This window comes from Bombus terrestris, chromosome 7 (assembly GCF_910591885.1).
Source record: "Bombus terrestris chromosome 7, iyBomTerr1.2, whole genome shotgun sequence".
Lineage (NCBI taxonomy): Eukaryota > Metazoa > Arthropoda > Insecta > Hymenoptera > Apidae > Bombus > Bombus terrestris.
Genome location: NC_063275.1, coordinates 12,157,156 through 12,172,725, shown reverse-complemented (window position 1 = coordinate 12,172,725; position 15,570 = coordinate 12,157,156). Strand labels below are relative to the sequence as shown.

The 15,570-nt window shown below is 35.8% G+C and overlaps 2 protein-coding genes and 1 long non-coding RNA gene across 6 annotated transcripts; 1 reads left to right on the top strand and 2 right to left on the bottom strand.

The window, feature by feature from the left end:
* Positions 1–75: 75 nt before the first annotated feature.
* LOC100648477 (major facilitator superfamily domain-containing protein 6) lies at positions 76–3,493 on the bottom strand. Of its 3 annotated transcripts, none has more exons than XM_003396793.4 (10): positions 3,315–3,493; positions 2,684–2,795; positions 2,253–2,608; positions 2,028–2,177; positions 1,690–1,966; positions 1,437–1,630; positions 984–1,306; positions 741–916; positions 496–663; positions 76–383 (listed from the first exon to the last, which is right to left on the bottom strand). In XM_003396793.4, exons 2-10 carry the CDS (start codon positions 2,745–2,747, stop codon positions 313–315), a joined length of 1,779 nt encoding a protein of 592 aa, XP_003396841.1. In that variant the 5' UTR covers positions 2,748–2,795; positions 3,315–3,493; the 3' UTR covers positions 76–312. The 3 variants fall into 3 exon arrangements, with proteins under 3 accessions (XP_003396841.1, XP_012165530.1, XP_020719621.1); XM_012310140.3 differs by lacking the exon at positions 3,315–3,493 and adding an exon at positions 3,010–3,275; XM_020863962.2 differs by lacking the exon at positions 3,315–3,493 and adding an exon at positions 2,870–3,009.
* A 172-nt stretch (positions 3,494–3,665) lies between these two features.
* LOC125385484 lies at positions 3,666–10,266 on the top strand. The gene is made up of 2 exons (XR_007224810.1): positions 3,666–4,135; positions 10,133–10,266. It is a non-coding gene; the product is annotated as an uncharacterized LOC125385484 (long non-coding RNA).
* Positions 4,242–15,567, bottom strand: LOC100647298 (serine/arginine repetitive matrix protein 2). Of its 2 annotated transcripts, XM_012310137.3 has the most exons (9): positions 14,811–15,567; positions 13,711–13,799; positions 13,348–13,512; positions 13,152–13,268; positions 12,740–13,072; positions 12,102–12,667; positions 11,862–12,007; positions 10,440–11,800; positions 4,242–10,343 (listed from the first exon to the last, which is right to left on the bottom strand). In XM_012310137.3, exons 1-9 carry the CDS (start codon positions 14,836–14,838, stop codon positions 5,991–5,993), a joined length of 7,158 nt encoding a protein of 2,385 aa, XP_012165527.2. In that variant the 5' UTR covers positions 14,839–15,567; the 3' UTR covers positions 4,242–5,990. The 2 variants fall into 2 exon arrangements, with proteins under 2 accessions (XP_012165527.2, XP_048263673.1); XM_048407716.1 differs by lacking the exon at positions 13,711–13,799 and having other exon boundaries at positions 14,811–15,566.
* Between the last annotated feature and the right edge of the window lie 3 nt (positions 15,568–15,570).

Sequence of the window (15,570 nt, the reverse complement as noted above, 5' to 3'; positions counted from 1 at the left end):
TATATATGATGATACATGTTCTATTTATCATTTTTATTTATAAATTTTATCGGTGGATTTAAAAAAAAATGTTACTTCAGTCTAAGAAAAATGAATATATTACAGAACATGATACGATTTACAACTACAGTATAATACTGAATAATCAATATTTGTCTAAAAAGATGAGTCACGAATGTGTTAAGAATTAAACTGTCTGATAATTGTAAGAAAAGTATATTTTTTACTACGTTCAATCGAAATCATCATATCTAAATAAACAAACAATGAATATACCGAATTTCTAAAAAGAACACTGTCGTTTGCCTTTCATTAATAAGTTTCTAATTCGCGACTCATGGACATAAAAATAGCATCATCTGGATTAGCGTAATTTACCAAATCTGGAAAAGATCAACAAAGAAAAGATATTTTTCTCTAATTGAAACAAATTTCTTAAGTATTTAAAATTATTTTTATCAGTGTTATTTATGTATCCACATAATCGTTACTCACGATTATGACCCAAATGTACCGCCGATGTTTTAAATTTTCGTAAAAACAATTGAATCAACCAGAAGCAAGATAGCCACAATAACGCTCCTACTGAAAATACTCTTAACGCTATAACACCACCATATGTGTTTATTAACCATCCACATATTAAACTGCCACTTGATACTCCTGAAAAATAATTATGACCATACAAAAACTAATTATTTAAAGTCATTAGTTTTTATAATTAATTTCCTACTACTAACCAATTCCTTCGAATATAGCACCAATAAATCCTTGTATAGTAGCTTTAGTACCAGGTGGTGTTACTTTATCACCATATGATACCATTGTTGGCCAACAAAGACCTAAGGTAGGTCCATGAAGTATTTCAATAACTAAAAACCACCATGGGTTTGATATAGTACTGTATGCCATAAACCTGAAAAAATAGTACAATTAGTAATATGAAACTACACTATATATTTACAAGAAATTTCATTATTTACCTAATTGCATATATCAATAATACTAAACTCATAACATTCATGTGACCTAATCTTCGTAAAATATTTCCTGAGATAAAATTAAATGGTAGTTCTCCTAGAAAACACTGTACACCGGTCAAAAGCCCTTGTAAAGTTTTCAGCCGTGTTATTTGTGAACTACTTGCTAGGTCTTCAATATACCAAAATAGAAAATTCCACACTACGCTAGTACACATTCCAGCACCTATGCACCACCATCCAAATGACAACACATTACCCTCCCTAAGGATAGTGAATAGTTCCCATAATATTGAAGGTTCATCCTCAGAGTGTTCTGGATTTTTCTGTAATGATACTGCTTTCTCCCATTACCTGGCAATTTTTTTATTCTTTTGATAAGTAAGAAGCATCAAACTTCTGTACTATCTACATTTTTCTTTACTCATAATATTATATATGATAAAAAAATTTTACCTTCCTTAAAGTTGCAGACACAATAATATCAAAAATCATAATGACCAACATGATATAAAATATACAAGTATAATCTTTCTGAATCTTTCCTTCACTAAATAAGTCTACCAAATATCCTGCACTTATTCCAAATATGCCAAAACCAATGCTGCCCCACATCTTTTGTTTTCCATATTCCTTTCTTCCCTCATTTCCTGTAACATATCAGTATGAAAAGCATACTAGATATTTAATTAACATATATAGTACTAACCAAGGAGATTAAAGCATATAGCATCAGCTATGCTAACTACAACTGCCATTCCAATCCAACTTATTATAGTTGCCCACAGAAATGAATGAAACTGGTATGTTGAATTTTCTGTGGAATTCTGAGGCACATCAACTTCATGCAACAATTGATTAAAGATTGGATTATCATGACATGTAGCTAGACACGATGTTTTTACATAATTGTCACAAAATGGTGTATATGGTATATTATCTGAGAATTTGGCAGTAAAAATACGCATATACATGCATCTTTTTAGCTGTAAAATGAAGAGTTTAGCTGTTTATCTTTAAATATAGGAAATACACAAAATATCTTACATAAAAGTCATGAAATACGTCAAATGTTATGGTAGAATTAAATGTATCATTATTTAAAATAGAGCTTGAATTTGTTAAGTCACAGAATTGAGGTACTTTCCAATTTGAGCACATTTCATGATAAAGTTCTTTCGAGGCTTTGCACGATATCTAAAAACAAAACATATAAAATATAAATTAAACACATCTAATATAGTAGAAAAATAAGATAAAAGGACATCACACCTGACATGATACATTTAAGTGAATGATCTCCGTTATAGCATCATCTTTAATTTTATCAGGAAATCCATTTTTTGAACACATCTCTATAGTTGCTATTTTATTACAAGTAAGTTCAACATTTGCACTATTTTCTATTTCAGGTATAAAATATATCGAAAATAAGGCTATCGCAACTACAACTTGAAATATTAAAAACACTATCTTATGAATTTTGAATTTGTCAGCTAATGCTCCAAATAAAGGTTTTGCTACTAAACCAGAAATTGGTAATATCGTGTATATTGTGCCAGTTAAAAAAGGAGAGAAGCCTAACTGTTTTGCTATTGTTGGTAAGAACGGTACTATTGGTCCAGTAGCTGAAAAATAAAAAATGCAATTATACATAATATTCTATAAGATGTGATATTTAATCTGTAATATAATCTATTTACCTGCATTGAATAGAAAATAATGTGTCTTTATTGGTAACAATTCTTTATTTATGCTTTCCATCATTTTGGAAGTACTTACGCCATGCAATAAATTAAAAATAGAAATTATAATCTGCAAACAATTTAAAAAAATTATTTTAATTCATTAACATTATAACACATGTATTCATATTAATTAATGCCAACTTCATCAGGTTTTATCAGTTTTGTTTTAATTCAAATGTTTAATTTAGAATTTCCATTACAAGAATCATTACAAGAATGTTTTTAAAGTTTAGATATTAGCATAACTATTGAAAAATATGTCTGTTAATAATGAAACATACACTGATACTAAATTTTAACTTCACGTAATGGTTTACTATAAATTTCTTGAATGATTTTTCATATTATTTTAGAATCAGTCTAGATTCTTCTACAAGTGCACTTTGCCCTGTAACATATCGCCATTTTATGAGAACGTAAATCTCATTTGCTGCATGTGCAATTTTTGTTATCAAAATCATGAAATGTAGATATCAGGAGGTGGAACTCGTGGATATCATATTTGCATTCCTCGAGCGCTATTATGTTTCATTATCTGTATATTTTTGGAGGATTTTTCTATAATTACAATCTTATTGTTACCAACTTGGTACGTTATGGTTGTAAAAAATGTCCTCTCTGGTCGCAATTAACTTTTCCTTAACATCTTCTGTTGTATATTTTCTATAATTGTATGTTTAAATATTTATATAAATGTTTCTATAATTTATCGTAGATTTCGATGTGTTATAGCATGAATTAATCACATGAGACTATTATTGCGTCGAGCTTATTTCAAAATGAAGACTAGTTATCTTCAAAACTTGTTAACTTGGTAATGAGAACGACTACCACTTCAACAATTTCAAATCAATTGTTTTTACTACACTATATATAATCGATTGAAAGATATGACACAATATATAGTTACAATTATGTAACTAAATATTTTTATTTGATAAAAAATATTGCATGTCGTAGTCCATAATTTAAAAAATTATAAGTTTCAATAATAATGTAATACGTATCCGATATAGAATATTATCGAATTGTACAATGCTACTAGAATATACATTATAGTATTTTATTTTTTGCCTAAGTATGTCATTCGAATAAATTTTGTAAAGACTATAATAAATAATTATGAGACTATATTTGGTGAATAAAATAAAGATGAACATACATATACAATTCAAAATTTCTTGGATATTGCCTCAAAATGAAAAAAAGAAACTTATTTTGTTAATGAATTTTGAATCAGCAATTTGTCCTTAATTCGTTTTAGTATCTAACAGTATCTAACTAAGATTATCTAATAGAAATGTATGAAAAGATACGTTATGAACTTTTCGAACAACTCAATATAGCATATTGGATAATATTGATGATATAATGCATCCGGACATGTGGCAAATAATTCGAGTAAAAGTAAGTTTTATTTCAATTTCTAGAGGTTTTTGAATTATCATTTGCGCTATTATGTTTCATTATATGCATAATATACAAACCTACATAAAAATATAATTAAGACAAATTTGTAACAAACTGTGCTTTAATCTGTCATCAGATACATTTACAATATACATTTACAATATATATATATATATATATATATATGTATATATTTATAAGTTTTTAATATTCCGCTTCCTTCTGTTTTTTAGCAATAAGGTGGGTTAATGTATGATTGCGGCGTATTACACTTTATTTCGTCCTCGACCATGAGATACGACGCACACTCATGTCCGCTCACACATACACACGATGTACATACATCTTTCATCCTTGTCTATGTCCCTACAATTTCCCATTGTGTTTTTGTTCATCTTTTTTTTAATCTATCGTAGACGATTCTACAAGGTCTTTGACTTTGTAAATCTTTCTTTACATCGAGCACATCGTCTATGAAGGAGATATGTATTTTATATACAAAGAAACAAATGTTCTAGCTTACACACTAACGAATCTATATACTCTACACAAGATACGCCAGCAACAGTGCGCTCGATATCATACAGAAATCTTTTGAAAATCAGACGTCACGTATACTCTCTCTATATGTTTCTTGCATGTCTAGTAAATTTTTTCTTATTTTTTATTTGTTTGAACACAAAAGAGAGGGAACAATGTATTTTCCACAGGCAAGACAATTACGAGCACAGTTATGAAATGGGCCATCATTTTTCTTTTCTTTTACGTTAAAAAAATCGAATATTGCATAATCCGTATCTCAATATAGATTAAGAAAGAAAAAGGGACGTCATCGAGAGCGCGATAGATGAGAGGAACTTTTGATAGAAGGTTACTTCCAGCTACTAGCGACTCAACTTACGTCTAAGCTGTCGACTAGTTATTAGAAAAAAAACTATCAAAAATTCCTACAATAAGTAGGCTTATTCTTTATGTACATATGACTACATAATAGAATACCCTTGAAAAGGTAAACTATTTTCGTTCTGGTATATCGTGTAAAAATTTCAAAGATTCGTATGGTTTTTAATAAAAAAGGAAACAAACGCGAATGGGAAAGACAAGCCGGTGGAAAGACCACACATCCTGATCTCGCAGAGAGCTTTTAAAAACCCGTTATTCGCTAGTCAATCAGTAAAATAATATTTATAAAAGAAAAAAAGGAGAAAGAAGAGAGAGATCAGAAAAAATAAATGATCGAAAATCTTGCACCGCATTCTTTTTTACTGTTTGACCTTTCACGAGTCTGTAGTGCATCGACAATCTCAAGGGATATAGTAATCAGTACAGTCTTCCACCCTTATCACAGTACCGAGATTTTTCTTTAAAAAAAAAATAAAAAAAATAAAAAAGTTGTTAATGAAAATAAAAGAAATTATTCTGAATTATACGTGCATAAACGAAAAATAAATAAATTGCTTCATTAAAAAAGAAAAAGAAAAAAATTAGGAAGGTCATTATCATTCTATAATACACAAGGACTTCATGCCTAGTCACATGGATTAAAGGGGAAAAACATCGATACCGTTTCCTTTTCCCTAGAAAGAAGAAAGTCTTGATTACGGTTGAAGAGCGAGATAAAGTTAGACGAAACAATATTTACAGTCGCGATAAAATTTTTTATCGCATTTCACCCGAATCGTGAATAAAACACTAACGCAACTTGTTCGGTAAAACAGAAATCTACTGCCACTGATATCAACAGATAACATATTCGAAATATCATTTCCTCCAGCTTCTCTATGGGGACGGTATATCCACCGAAATGTCGCATACAATCATTCCAAAACGCCCATTACAAAGATTTTAACGGCTAAAGCCAGGACGGTCGATGATGATGGGGCGGCGGTTGAAGCGCATACAGGGAATGAATGTACTGTTGATAAGCGGTCGGATCCATCGTTAAGTTTGGCCCATGAGGCGTTACATAAGCAGACACAGGAGGCCCGTAAGCTGCTGATCTCTGAGCGGAATGAAGGAAAGGGTGAGGCGGATAATTTCTTGGCGGTTGATTGCTAAGCTTGTTACAAGCTTGTTGCGTGGCGTCCGTAACTGGCGGAACTTGCTGTTGTTGTTGTTGCTGCTGTTGCCTGAGCGCCATGCTATAGTAACTATTTGGATTTCGAAACTCATCCAAAAATGCGAACGCAGCCGCTGCAGCTGATGCGTCTTTATCGTAGAAAGGTGAACTGGTCGTGGTACTGGTTGACGCAGCGAAATTAAAGGCACTCCCAGCTGGTGGAACCATGGTAGTATTCTTTAAACCAATCGAGTCAGCTGATGTTCCCGTGTATTGTGGAAAACCAGGTATACCTGTACCAGATTGTGGTTCCGTGCTAACCACCGACGAGACGCTTGTTACGTTTTGTTGCTCTTGCTGTTGCTGTTTGCTCTTTCTGCTCTTTTTCGTTTTCACAGGTGTCGACGTAGAACTACTAGACGCTTCTCCACCTCTTCGAGACGACGGCATTGACAGAATACCCTGTGTATTCTTCGCTGCTGCCGTCTGTAAACTTTGAAGTAAGTTCAGATCTATTTCCGCTGCGCCGGATGCTGGACTACGGGCGTACGCCAGGTGTTCTGGCTTCGTCTGTGGTGGTCGAGGAATGGTTAACAATTGTTGTTGTTCTTTACCAGTACGGCTGACCAAACCTAGGCCTAGACGCGCATACGCTGGATTCGTCGCTACGGAGTCAGCTAGGTTGCCAACAAACGCAGTGTCGAATTGACTAGCTGAAACTGCTTCAGGTTGCGGCAATGCCATTATGGGGTCGAAGCTAAATTGTTCCTGGCCTGTTCTCGCTGTCGTTTCCTGGGACAAACCGCGAGACGCCTCTGTAGATGATTCATTGTAAATTCGTTTCTTCACTGGAGGCAAATTACTGGTCGAGCTGTTCACCGGTCCGCTGTTAGTCGCAGCCTTTGAACTGGCATCGAAGTAATGTGGACTTGGATACACGGGTCTAGAATTTGGCATCGGATAACCAGACGATTGGAAACCACTAGGATAAAGAGATTCATGAGCTGTCAAATTTTGTTGGAATGCTAGGATTTGCGACTGATCTTGCGTTGAGAGTTGTTCGCTGGTACCTGACGTCTTACCAAGGAACGACCGCTGTTGAGCGTACTTTTGAGCGTTCAGAGAATTGCTAAGGTCGGTAAAACTAGGCCGCTCCTGGGACGATTGCTGCTGTTGTTGTGACTGTTCCTGACCACCGTGCCTTGAAACAGACCTCTGGAGGTCGATATTAGGATAATTATTGCCGAACGTTGGTGGGTATTGGTTTGGTGACTGATAAATCTGATGATTCGCATTTAGGTTTAACGACGCAGTCTCCGGTGGTACAGCAAAATTCCTCTGCTGCTCCGTGCTCGAAGACTTCTCCGTAGTATTAGATTTCAAGTAATCAGTCCGGTGTTCTGTTTCGTTTAACGTTGACGACACTGAAGACTGAATATACGAATGGTTCTGTTTATATCCGTGAGAATAATTTGAAGGCGTCGATGCAGCTTGTGGATATTCTTCTGCGCTCTTTTGTGATTGTGGTTGCGGTTGCTGTAGACTGTAGTTTGTACTTTGTTGTGGAGACGGTTGCGAGTAATTCGAAGGTTGTTGCGAAGATTGCGACGCCTGTGATGTGCATGCGGACTTTTGCTGAGGTGACGGTTGAGAGTAGGTGCGGGTTTGCTGAGGTGATGGCGCTGGTTGAGTGTAAGTATGTGATTGTTGAGGAGATGGCGATGGTTGGGAATAGTTACGAGACTGCTGAGGCGATGGAGACGTTTGAGAGTAGTTCCGGGATTGCTGAGGCGATGGTGAAGGCTGAGAGTAGTTGCTTGGCGGTGGTTGCTGAGGAGACAACTGCGAATAATTTTGTGGCGTTTGAGGCGAGTGTATCGAGTGTGAGTAATTGGCAGGTTGTTGAGGAGAAGGCTGAGAATATTTAACTGGTTGCTGAGGTGATTGTTGAGGCTGTGAATATGCTGCATTCTGAGGAGAAGGTTGAGAGTATGAAGGCGGTGCTTGTGGGGAATGTTGAGGAAAGGTTTGGATTTGTTGAGGCGAAGGTTGAGAATAGTTTCGAGGTTGAGGCGATGGTTGGGAGTAGCCTGTTGTGAGAGGTTGAGGTGAGGATTGCGTGTAGCTGGCAGAATGTGTCTGAGGTGATGGATGTGAGAAGTTTGAAGATTGAGATTGTTGAGAATACACTGGAGGAGGTTGAGGCGATGGCTGGGAATAATTGGAAGGTGGCTGTGGCGATGGTTGAGAATAATTGGAAGGTGGCTGTGGCGATGGTTGAGAATAATTGGAAGGTGGCTGTGGCGATGGCTGAGAATAATTGGAAGGTGGCTGTGGCGATGGTTGAGAATAATTGGAAGGTGGCTGTGGCGATGGTTGAGAATAATTGGAAGGTGGCTGTGGCGATGGCTGAGAATAATTGGAAGGTGGCTGTGGTGATGGTTGAGAATAATTGGAAGGTGGTTGAGGTGATGCTTGAGAATAATTGGAAGGTGGTTGTGGTGATGGCTGAGAATAATTGGAAGGTGGTTGTGGCGATTGTTGAGAGTAATTGGAAGGTGGTTGTGGCGATTGTTGAGAATAATTTGATGATGGTGGTTGAGGAGACATCTGGGAGTATCCAGACGACTGCTGTGGAGATTGTGCATATGGAGAAGGTTGTTGTTGTGGAGATGGTTGAGAATAATTTGGCGGTGCTTGGGGAGAGGCCTGAGAGTAAGGTGAATGCGGTTGCTGAGGCGAAGGTTGAGAATAATTAGCAGCTTGTGGAGATGGCTGAGAATAATTGGCAGCATTTTGTTGTGGAGACAGTTGTGAATATTTAGGAGCAGATGGTTGCTGAGGAGATGGTTGAGAATAATTCGATGGTGGTGGCTGTGGAGAAGGTTGAGGATATATCTGCTGTATGGGTTGTGGTGAATGCTGCGAATAAACAGGAGATTGACTCTGATTAGAAGATTGCAATGGTTGATTATATGACTCGTTTTGTGTCGAATTCTGAGGGAAATTAGTTTGAGGAGATCGCTGAGGAAAAGTGGGTGATAATTGATGATACATCTCCCCAGAATTTTCTTGAGGTGATTTCTGAAACGTTTGATGCGACTGTTGGGTCGGTATCTGGGAATAAAGAGGTGCCTGTTCGTACGATGATGATGGATAGGCTGGAGATAATGGATGATTTTGTGGGGATGGAGTGGGGGGTAATTGAGCACTGTATCTTGGAGGTGTAGCATAATAGGGACTATTGTAAGGGCTACTTCCCGTTGATAAAGCGTCCTGATAGAATCCGGCTCCTCTAATCTGTGGCTCGACCGAAGCCATTATCGGTTGACCTTGCGGAGATCGACCTGAACGTCCAGGTGGTGACTCCTGGGAAAAACTCGAAACGGATTCACTTACACTACTACCACCGGTACTCATTCTTCTTTGTCTACCACAAAACACTTCCTGCAATTCACCATCCTTCTTCGTTATACCGTCCTCCGACTCTTCGTCTTTCTTCTTCGACTTTGGTGCTCCGAACGCTTTAAACCAAGCACTCAAATTTGGTGTCGCTGTTTTGGGCTTCTGCGTGTCCTTCGCGTTAGATTGATTATCTTTAGACTCTTCTACAATGGCAGGTGTTTGCGTTGTCGTTATTCCGGATATTTTCTCTTCTCTAAGACTAGATACCGGAACTGCAGGAAGAGTATTGTGGTCTTCTTCTTCATCGTCGTTAGAAAAATTGGGATTGGGCGAGGAAACTAAACTTTTACAAATTAACTGTATGGAATCCACATTTTTCAAAACAGTTCCTAAACTAAGTTTTGGTTCTTCGTCCGTGTTCTTGTTCGTTTGATCGTTGTCGCTGGTCAATTGCACGGTCATTTCAGCAGCATTAACGTTAGGTAAGTTCAATGGTTTTTTTAGAAGCAAATTTCCCTTACTTTTTCCAGGTTGTAAGCGATCTATCGTACGTTGGATCTTTTTGGGTCTACTAGGTCCGTGAGGACCGAAGATTTTGATGGAACTTGGTCGTTTCCTTGGTGCTTCTACTTTTGGACCTGATCGGCCAGATTCGACGGACGAAGAATGAAATATTGGAGAATCACTTCCTGAAGAAAATTCAGAGAGTCTTGGTGCGTCATCTAACCATTTGTTGATATCCTATTCGGAGATAAAAAAATAAAGTGCAGTTATATACAAAAATATTAAGTTATGTCTATCTATATTATGTAAACGTGAAACATAAACTATTCTTACATGAAGCGTCTGTTCTGTTGCCTGATTCAATGCTTGCATGGAGCTTTCTTCTTTTCCAAATCCTTTGGTATGCTTCGACTGAGCTACTTTTACTTTCTTAGTCTCAGCGACTTCTTGGTCTTGAGTCTTGACAGGATCTTCCATGATAGGAACTTTTTCTTCTTTTATTCCCTTTTTTAACTTTGGTCGTTTTACACTGGATTTATCGCTGTCATGAAAGGTACTACCATTTGAAGGCACTTTTTTTGAATACATATTGTGAAGGTCGTTTTTTCCAGTTTTCTTCTGTTTTTCCTTCTCATTTTTCAATTTCTCCTCCCGCCTCCTCTCACTTATTTTATCTTTTAAACCATCCAACGATTCTATATCTTTATCACCTATAAATGCAGGAATTTTCTTAGACGTATGTGTTTCTTTTGAATCTACATCGCTTTCTAAATCTAAATCTTTGGAATCTATTTCACTTGATATCTCTCCGTTTTTAAGTTCATCGTTTTTTTGTTTTGATTTTTTCTCTTTGTCCTTAGTACGGCTTTTTTCAGACTTCTCGTCAGATTTAAAAGCCTTTAACCCCGTCTTTTCCTTCTTTCGATTCTTCTTAACTTTGATATGCTGCGTTTTCTCTTTATTCTCCGGTAATGGTTCATTTTCGTGAGATTCGGTTTTCTTCAATTTGTTCTTCTTCGCGTTATCTGTAAATACTTCCGTCTCCTCGAGTTCCTTCTTCTCGATTTTCTTATTTTTACTTTTTACGACGACTAGGGGCTCATAATCTTCTTCGAAATCCTCTTTTCGCTTCTTATTCTCTTTCGATTCTTTCATCGGCCGCACATTTTCCGCTTCCTTCTTTTGTTGATGACGTTCTTTACTAACTTTTTTATCTATCTTCTTAAACTCCTCTGATTCTTTGGATGTTAGCTTTTTGGTTTTTAACAATAAATTATTTCTTTTTGCTGTTATGACACTCGATTCAGACATTGCATCCTCGCTTTCTTGCTCTTCTTGTTCTTCTTCATTTACCGATTCTTCGTCCTTTGCTCTTTTACTCTTTTTCTTACCTCTTTTTTTCTTCGGAAGTTTATAATTTTTGCCCCGTTTTTCTTCTTCGTCGTTCTTATCATTCGCTTTAGATTTTCCTTTGCTTTCAGATTTATATGATTTCGATTTTTTCGTAGATTTTTTCGAACGTTTTCTATTCTGATGAGGAGACGAAACGCGAGAAGGACACGACGGAGATGCGGGAGTAGCAAGAAATGACTTCGGTGACGAAGGATCCTCGTCGCTAGATGTTTCCGATTCCAAGTAACGTCCCACCGCTTTGTCAAATGCTTCCTTAAGGTTAAATGCCATTTCTGTGTACTCTGTAATAGAAAAAAATATTTAATCATAAAATATGTATATCTTAAAATAAAAAATACTAACCATTATCAGAGCCATTATATTGCCTACAATTATCTACTATAAGTCGAAAATCACGTTTGAATTCACTTAAACTTTTATATAAACCATTTTCAAGTTTCTCCTCCATTGTACTAAGGTCCATGGGTTTTCGCACCACGCTATAGTACCTAAAACAATATATATATATACATAAATAACAAGAATAATGACTTTTGTATTTTGAAAATACCTAAAATTATATATAGAACTTTAGTATTATACCTTGGGGCATATTCTTCATCCACAGGATCAATGAATGGCCAAGCATCCACATGATCTTTGAGACTTTCAAGAACTTTGTGCATTCCAACACGACGTTCTTCTTCTTCAATTCCAAACGAGTAACCGTATTTATATCCGTAATTGGAGGATACATAATTCCCATCGCTATTACTTCCAATGCCTTTCTTTTTTTCTAATCCCTCCACTTCGTCCCTAGTGTGAATCACAATTTGACCAACAGCTGAAGCCAATGAATTATTAGTTTGCCGTCCTTTTTTTTGAATCGGCGGTGAAGGTAAGGGTGGAGGTGTCTCCTCTTTAACATAAACATTCTTTGAATTCTGAGTCCCCTTTTTACTCCCTTTGTTTGTTTTAGTTTTGATCTTCGATCTAACCATGACTGTTTCCATCTGTGTCGTTGGTTCGTGACTTCGAAGTACACGCGAACTATTACGTTGTAACAATTTGCGCCTTTGCTGTTTTTCTTTTAAATCAAAAAGTTTCGGGATTTCAGGCATGAAATCCTCGGACAGAGTACGGTAAAGTTTACGTTCGGTATCGTACTCCTAAGTATTATAATAACATCGTTAGCAGAATCTAAGGAATAAAATAATTAACTCGTTTAATAGGACATTTACCGAATCACGAAATTTTTCAACTAGACGGCTCCAGTCCTGCTGAGTAAAGCAGACAACCTGCCAAACACTTTCTTTTGCTTTTCCGTGTATTAAACTGTCCTCCTTCTTCTCCTCCTCTTCCTCTTCCTCCTTCGCCACTCTGTTTCGTCGTCTTTTACGCTTTTTATCCCTAGGCTTACTTTTCTGTTTGTGCGAGATGCTGTTAGAAGTATCAATGTAGTCCTCCCTATATAATCGAGTGCCGTAAAAGTACCAATAGGCAGAATTCTTACGATCATGTCCTAAAGGTTCGACTCGCAGGCTATCCGAGTCCAAATTACCTAATGATTGCTCCTAAAAGTTACGAAGTATAAATACACTTGTGACAATTTTTTTTAAAAAATACTTTCCCAGGCATTTTTTATATACATACCACGTCTTCAGCGTCAAGCCGAAAGTCGCAGAGAGCACGTAAAATTTCTACTTTTTGACGGAGTGGTAGTAACTCAAAATCTACATCTGTATTAAAAGGATTTTCACATTTGTATTCCTGAGAGCAAAATGAATCATGTATTACTTTTAATTATATATATATATATTATATATATAAAAAAGAAGAACCAATTTACCTGACATTTCTTTCTAAAAAGTCTGCGAAGAAACATCTGATAGTTAAAGGTTGAGATGTCATTGCGCGTGTCATTTGGTAAACAACCTTCAAGTAACCTGACTATTAGCTCCTGTACTAAACGTCCCTCGGTTCCACCATCCGTTAACAAAGCTTCTTCTAAATCCTAAAATAATAAATGGTTAATATATATATGTACACGACTGAAGAAACAAAAAATTGATGCAGCCATGACAAAAGAATGCATAAGCTTTTAAGAACATAAAGCTGAAACACGGTTTATTTAACTTCCTATAAGCTGAAGCATTACTAGCAACTCTCATGTACAATGCCTACTTGTACGAGTCAGCATATAGGTAGGTACCTCAATATCAAAGTCCAGGAGATTGAAGGCAGCCCTAAATAATGAGCAGAAGTGTGCTATACTTGGCACCTCCCACCACGATTGAATGTCTAAAAAAATAAAGGAACAATTGAGAGTTCCTTCATATTATATTTCTTTAATCTCTGGAATATCTTTTTTTGTATGTGCTTAGAATATTTCAGAAGTTATTGACTCAAAAACTTTATTGATGAAATTAAATATATATGATTGTGTAAATATAATCTATATAAAGAAACAACTTCTATTGTAATATCAAAATTAATATTTATTTGTATATGTATATATTGGTTGTAGAATTATACATGTACATATTTATTTTAAAATAAATATATATTTATATTTTTATCTCTGTATTTTGTTATAAATTATGCATTCTTGCAAAATATTAATTTTTATTTTATATCATTTATACTTTAGTTATTTTAAAATGATATAAATATCTTTTAAAAATTTATATTTGTGATCTTTTTAGTGATAATAAATTTATAAATAAAAAAGTGACATTGGACTCATTTCTTAAAGTGGTAAGAATATATTCTAAATAATTCTTAACAAATATATAAAAAAGATATATAATTTCAAATAACATTATTTTTCTCTTGTTAATAATAATTATTAATTTCTATGCCTCCTTTAACTTGAAAATACAATCTTTGATAATTCACTACATAACAAAACTACTATTAACTAACAAAACCAAATATTTATAATAAGAAAAACTACATTTCAAATGAGCACAAAAAATTCTCTAAAAAAACATGTCCCAAAATATAATAAGATCAAAACCAATAACTTGACATAACAATACTAATGGACAAAAATACAAATATAAACGCCATGTACGAATACTCTGTATAGAACGTAATACAATAGGGAAAAATAGTAAAAAAAAAAAACAATGAAAATGATTCTCTGTTGCTAAACTTGAGGTCATTGACAAGGGCTCTCAATCGTAAGCATCGATCTTCCTAGTAGTACATAATAATTACTATATAATAATTATAGAAACAAAAAAAATCCATAAGATATTTCATAATAATAGTTTCATCTTCATAACTAATAAACAACAAAAAGTTCACCTAGGATTCCGATGAAAGTGGGAAACATAACCCGTCCTGTGGCGGGCAAACCGGGCGAATCACGTCAGGGCGGATAAAGGTTGTTGAAAACAGCACGATGAATCGCGTGTTGCCTTGGCAATTTTTCTTAGACGAAACTTTATTTTTTTTTTCCTAGAGCAGCGTGTGATCCAAACTGAATCAGTTATTACTGACGAAGAGAGAAGAAAAACGCAGAAGGTGAATGGTTAACGCGTGTAATAGCCAAGCAAAACACTTTTCAGCTCGGTGGAGCTGAATCGTTTTTAAAATACCGGGATGCACATCAGAGGGCTATGACACCCATAGTCTTCGTAGAGATAAAAGAGCGGGCAATTCCACATAGCTTGGTCCTGCCTGCGTTAAACGAATAGCGAAGTACATTCGTCCACTGGCAGTTCCCAAGGAACGGCTACCGCCGATTTTATTTTGGCTGCGCGACAACACTGCACGGGTTGCCAGCGATGCGCGCGACACTCGCAACCATTCTAATCGGGTAACACTCCAGCCTCAAAACAACCACCAGCTTCTTCCTCGACAATGAATTGTGCACTAGTTTCGATCTGTGACCACATTAACGCAAAATAAGAAATGTCTAACGTGTATATATGGTCTCACCACCGCGACAGTTTCAGTTTTCCCCTGGTTTTAAAATTCGATTTCATGTACGCGTCTGTGTGCGTACGTGTACATGTGTTATGTCGACAAGGATAGTTTTCTGAAACGCACTACGCGGACGCAC

What these genes read in the sequence shown, in the direction of transcription:
- LOC100648477 (XM_003396793.4), bottom strand. Translation starts at nt 2,747, where the DNA reads ATGATGGAAAGCATAAATAAAGAATTGTTACCAATAAAGACACATTAT. An exon ending in TTATTTTCTATTCAATGCAG is followed by an intron (nt 2,609 to 2,683) that starts GTAAATAGATTA and finishes TTTATTTTTCAG; the next exon opens with CTACTGGACCAATAGTACCG. An exon ending in TGCTATATTCGAAGGAATTG is followed by an intron (nt 664 to 740) that starts GTTAGTAGTAGG and finishes ATTATTTTTCAG; the next exon opens with GAGTATCAAGTGGCAGTTTA.
- LOC100647298 (XM_012310137.3), bottom strand. Translation starts at nt 14,838, where the DNA reads ATGTTTCCCACTTTCATCGGAATCCTAG. An exon ending in GGCTTGACGCTGAAGACGTG is followed by an intron (nt 13,073 to 13,151) that starts GTATGTATATAA and finishes CGTAACTTTTAG; the next exon opens with GAGCAATCATTAGGTAATTT. An exon ending in ATATAATGGCTCTGATAATG is followed by an intron (nt 11,801 to 11,861) that starts GTTAGTATTTTT and finishes TTTCTATTACAG; the next exon opens with AGTACACAGAAATGGCATTT.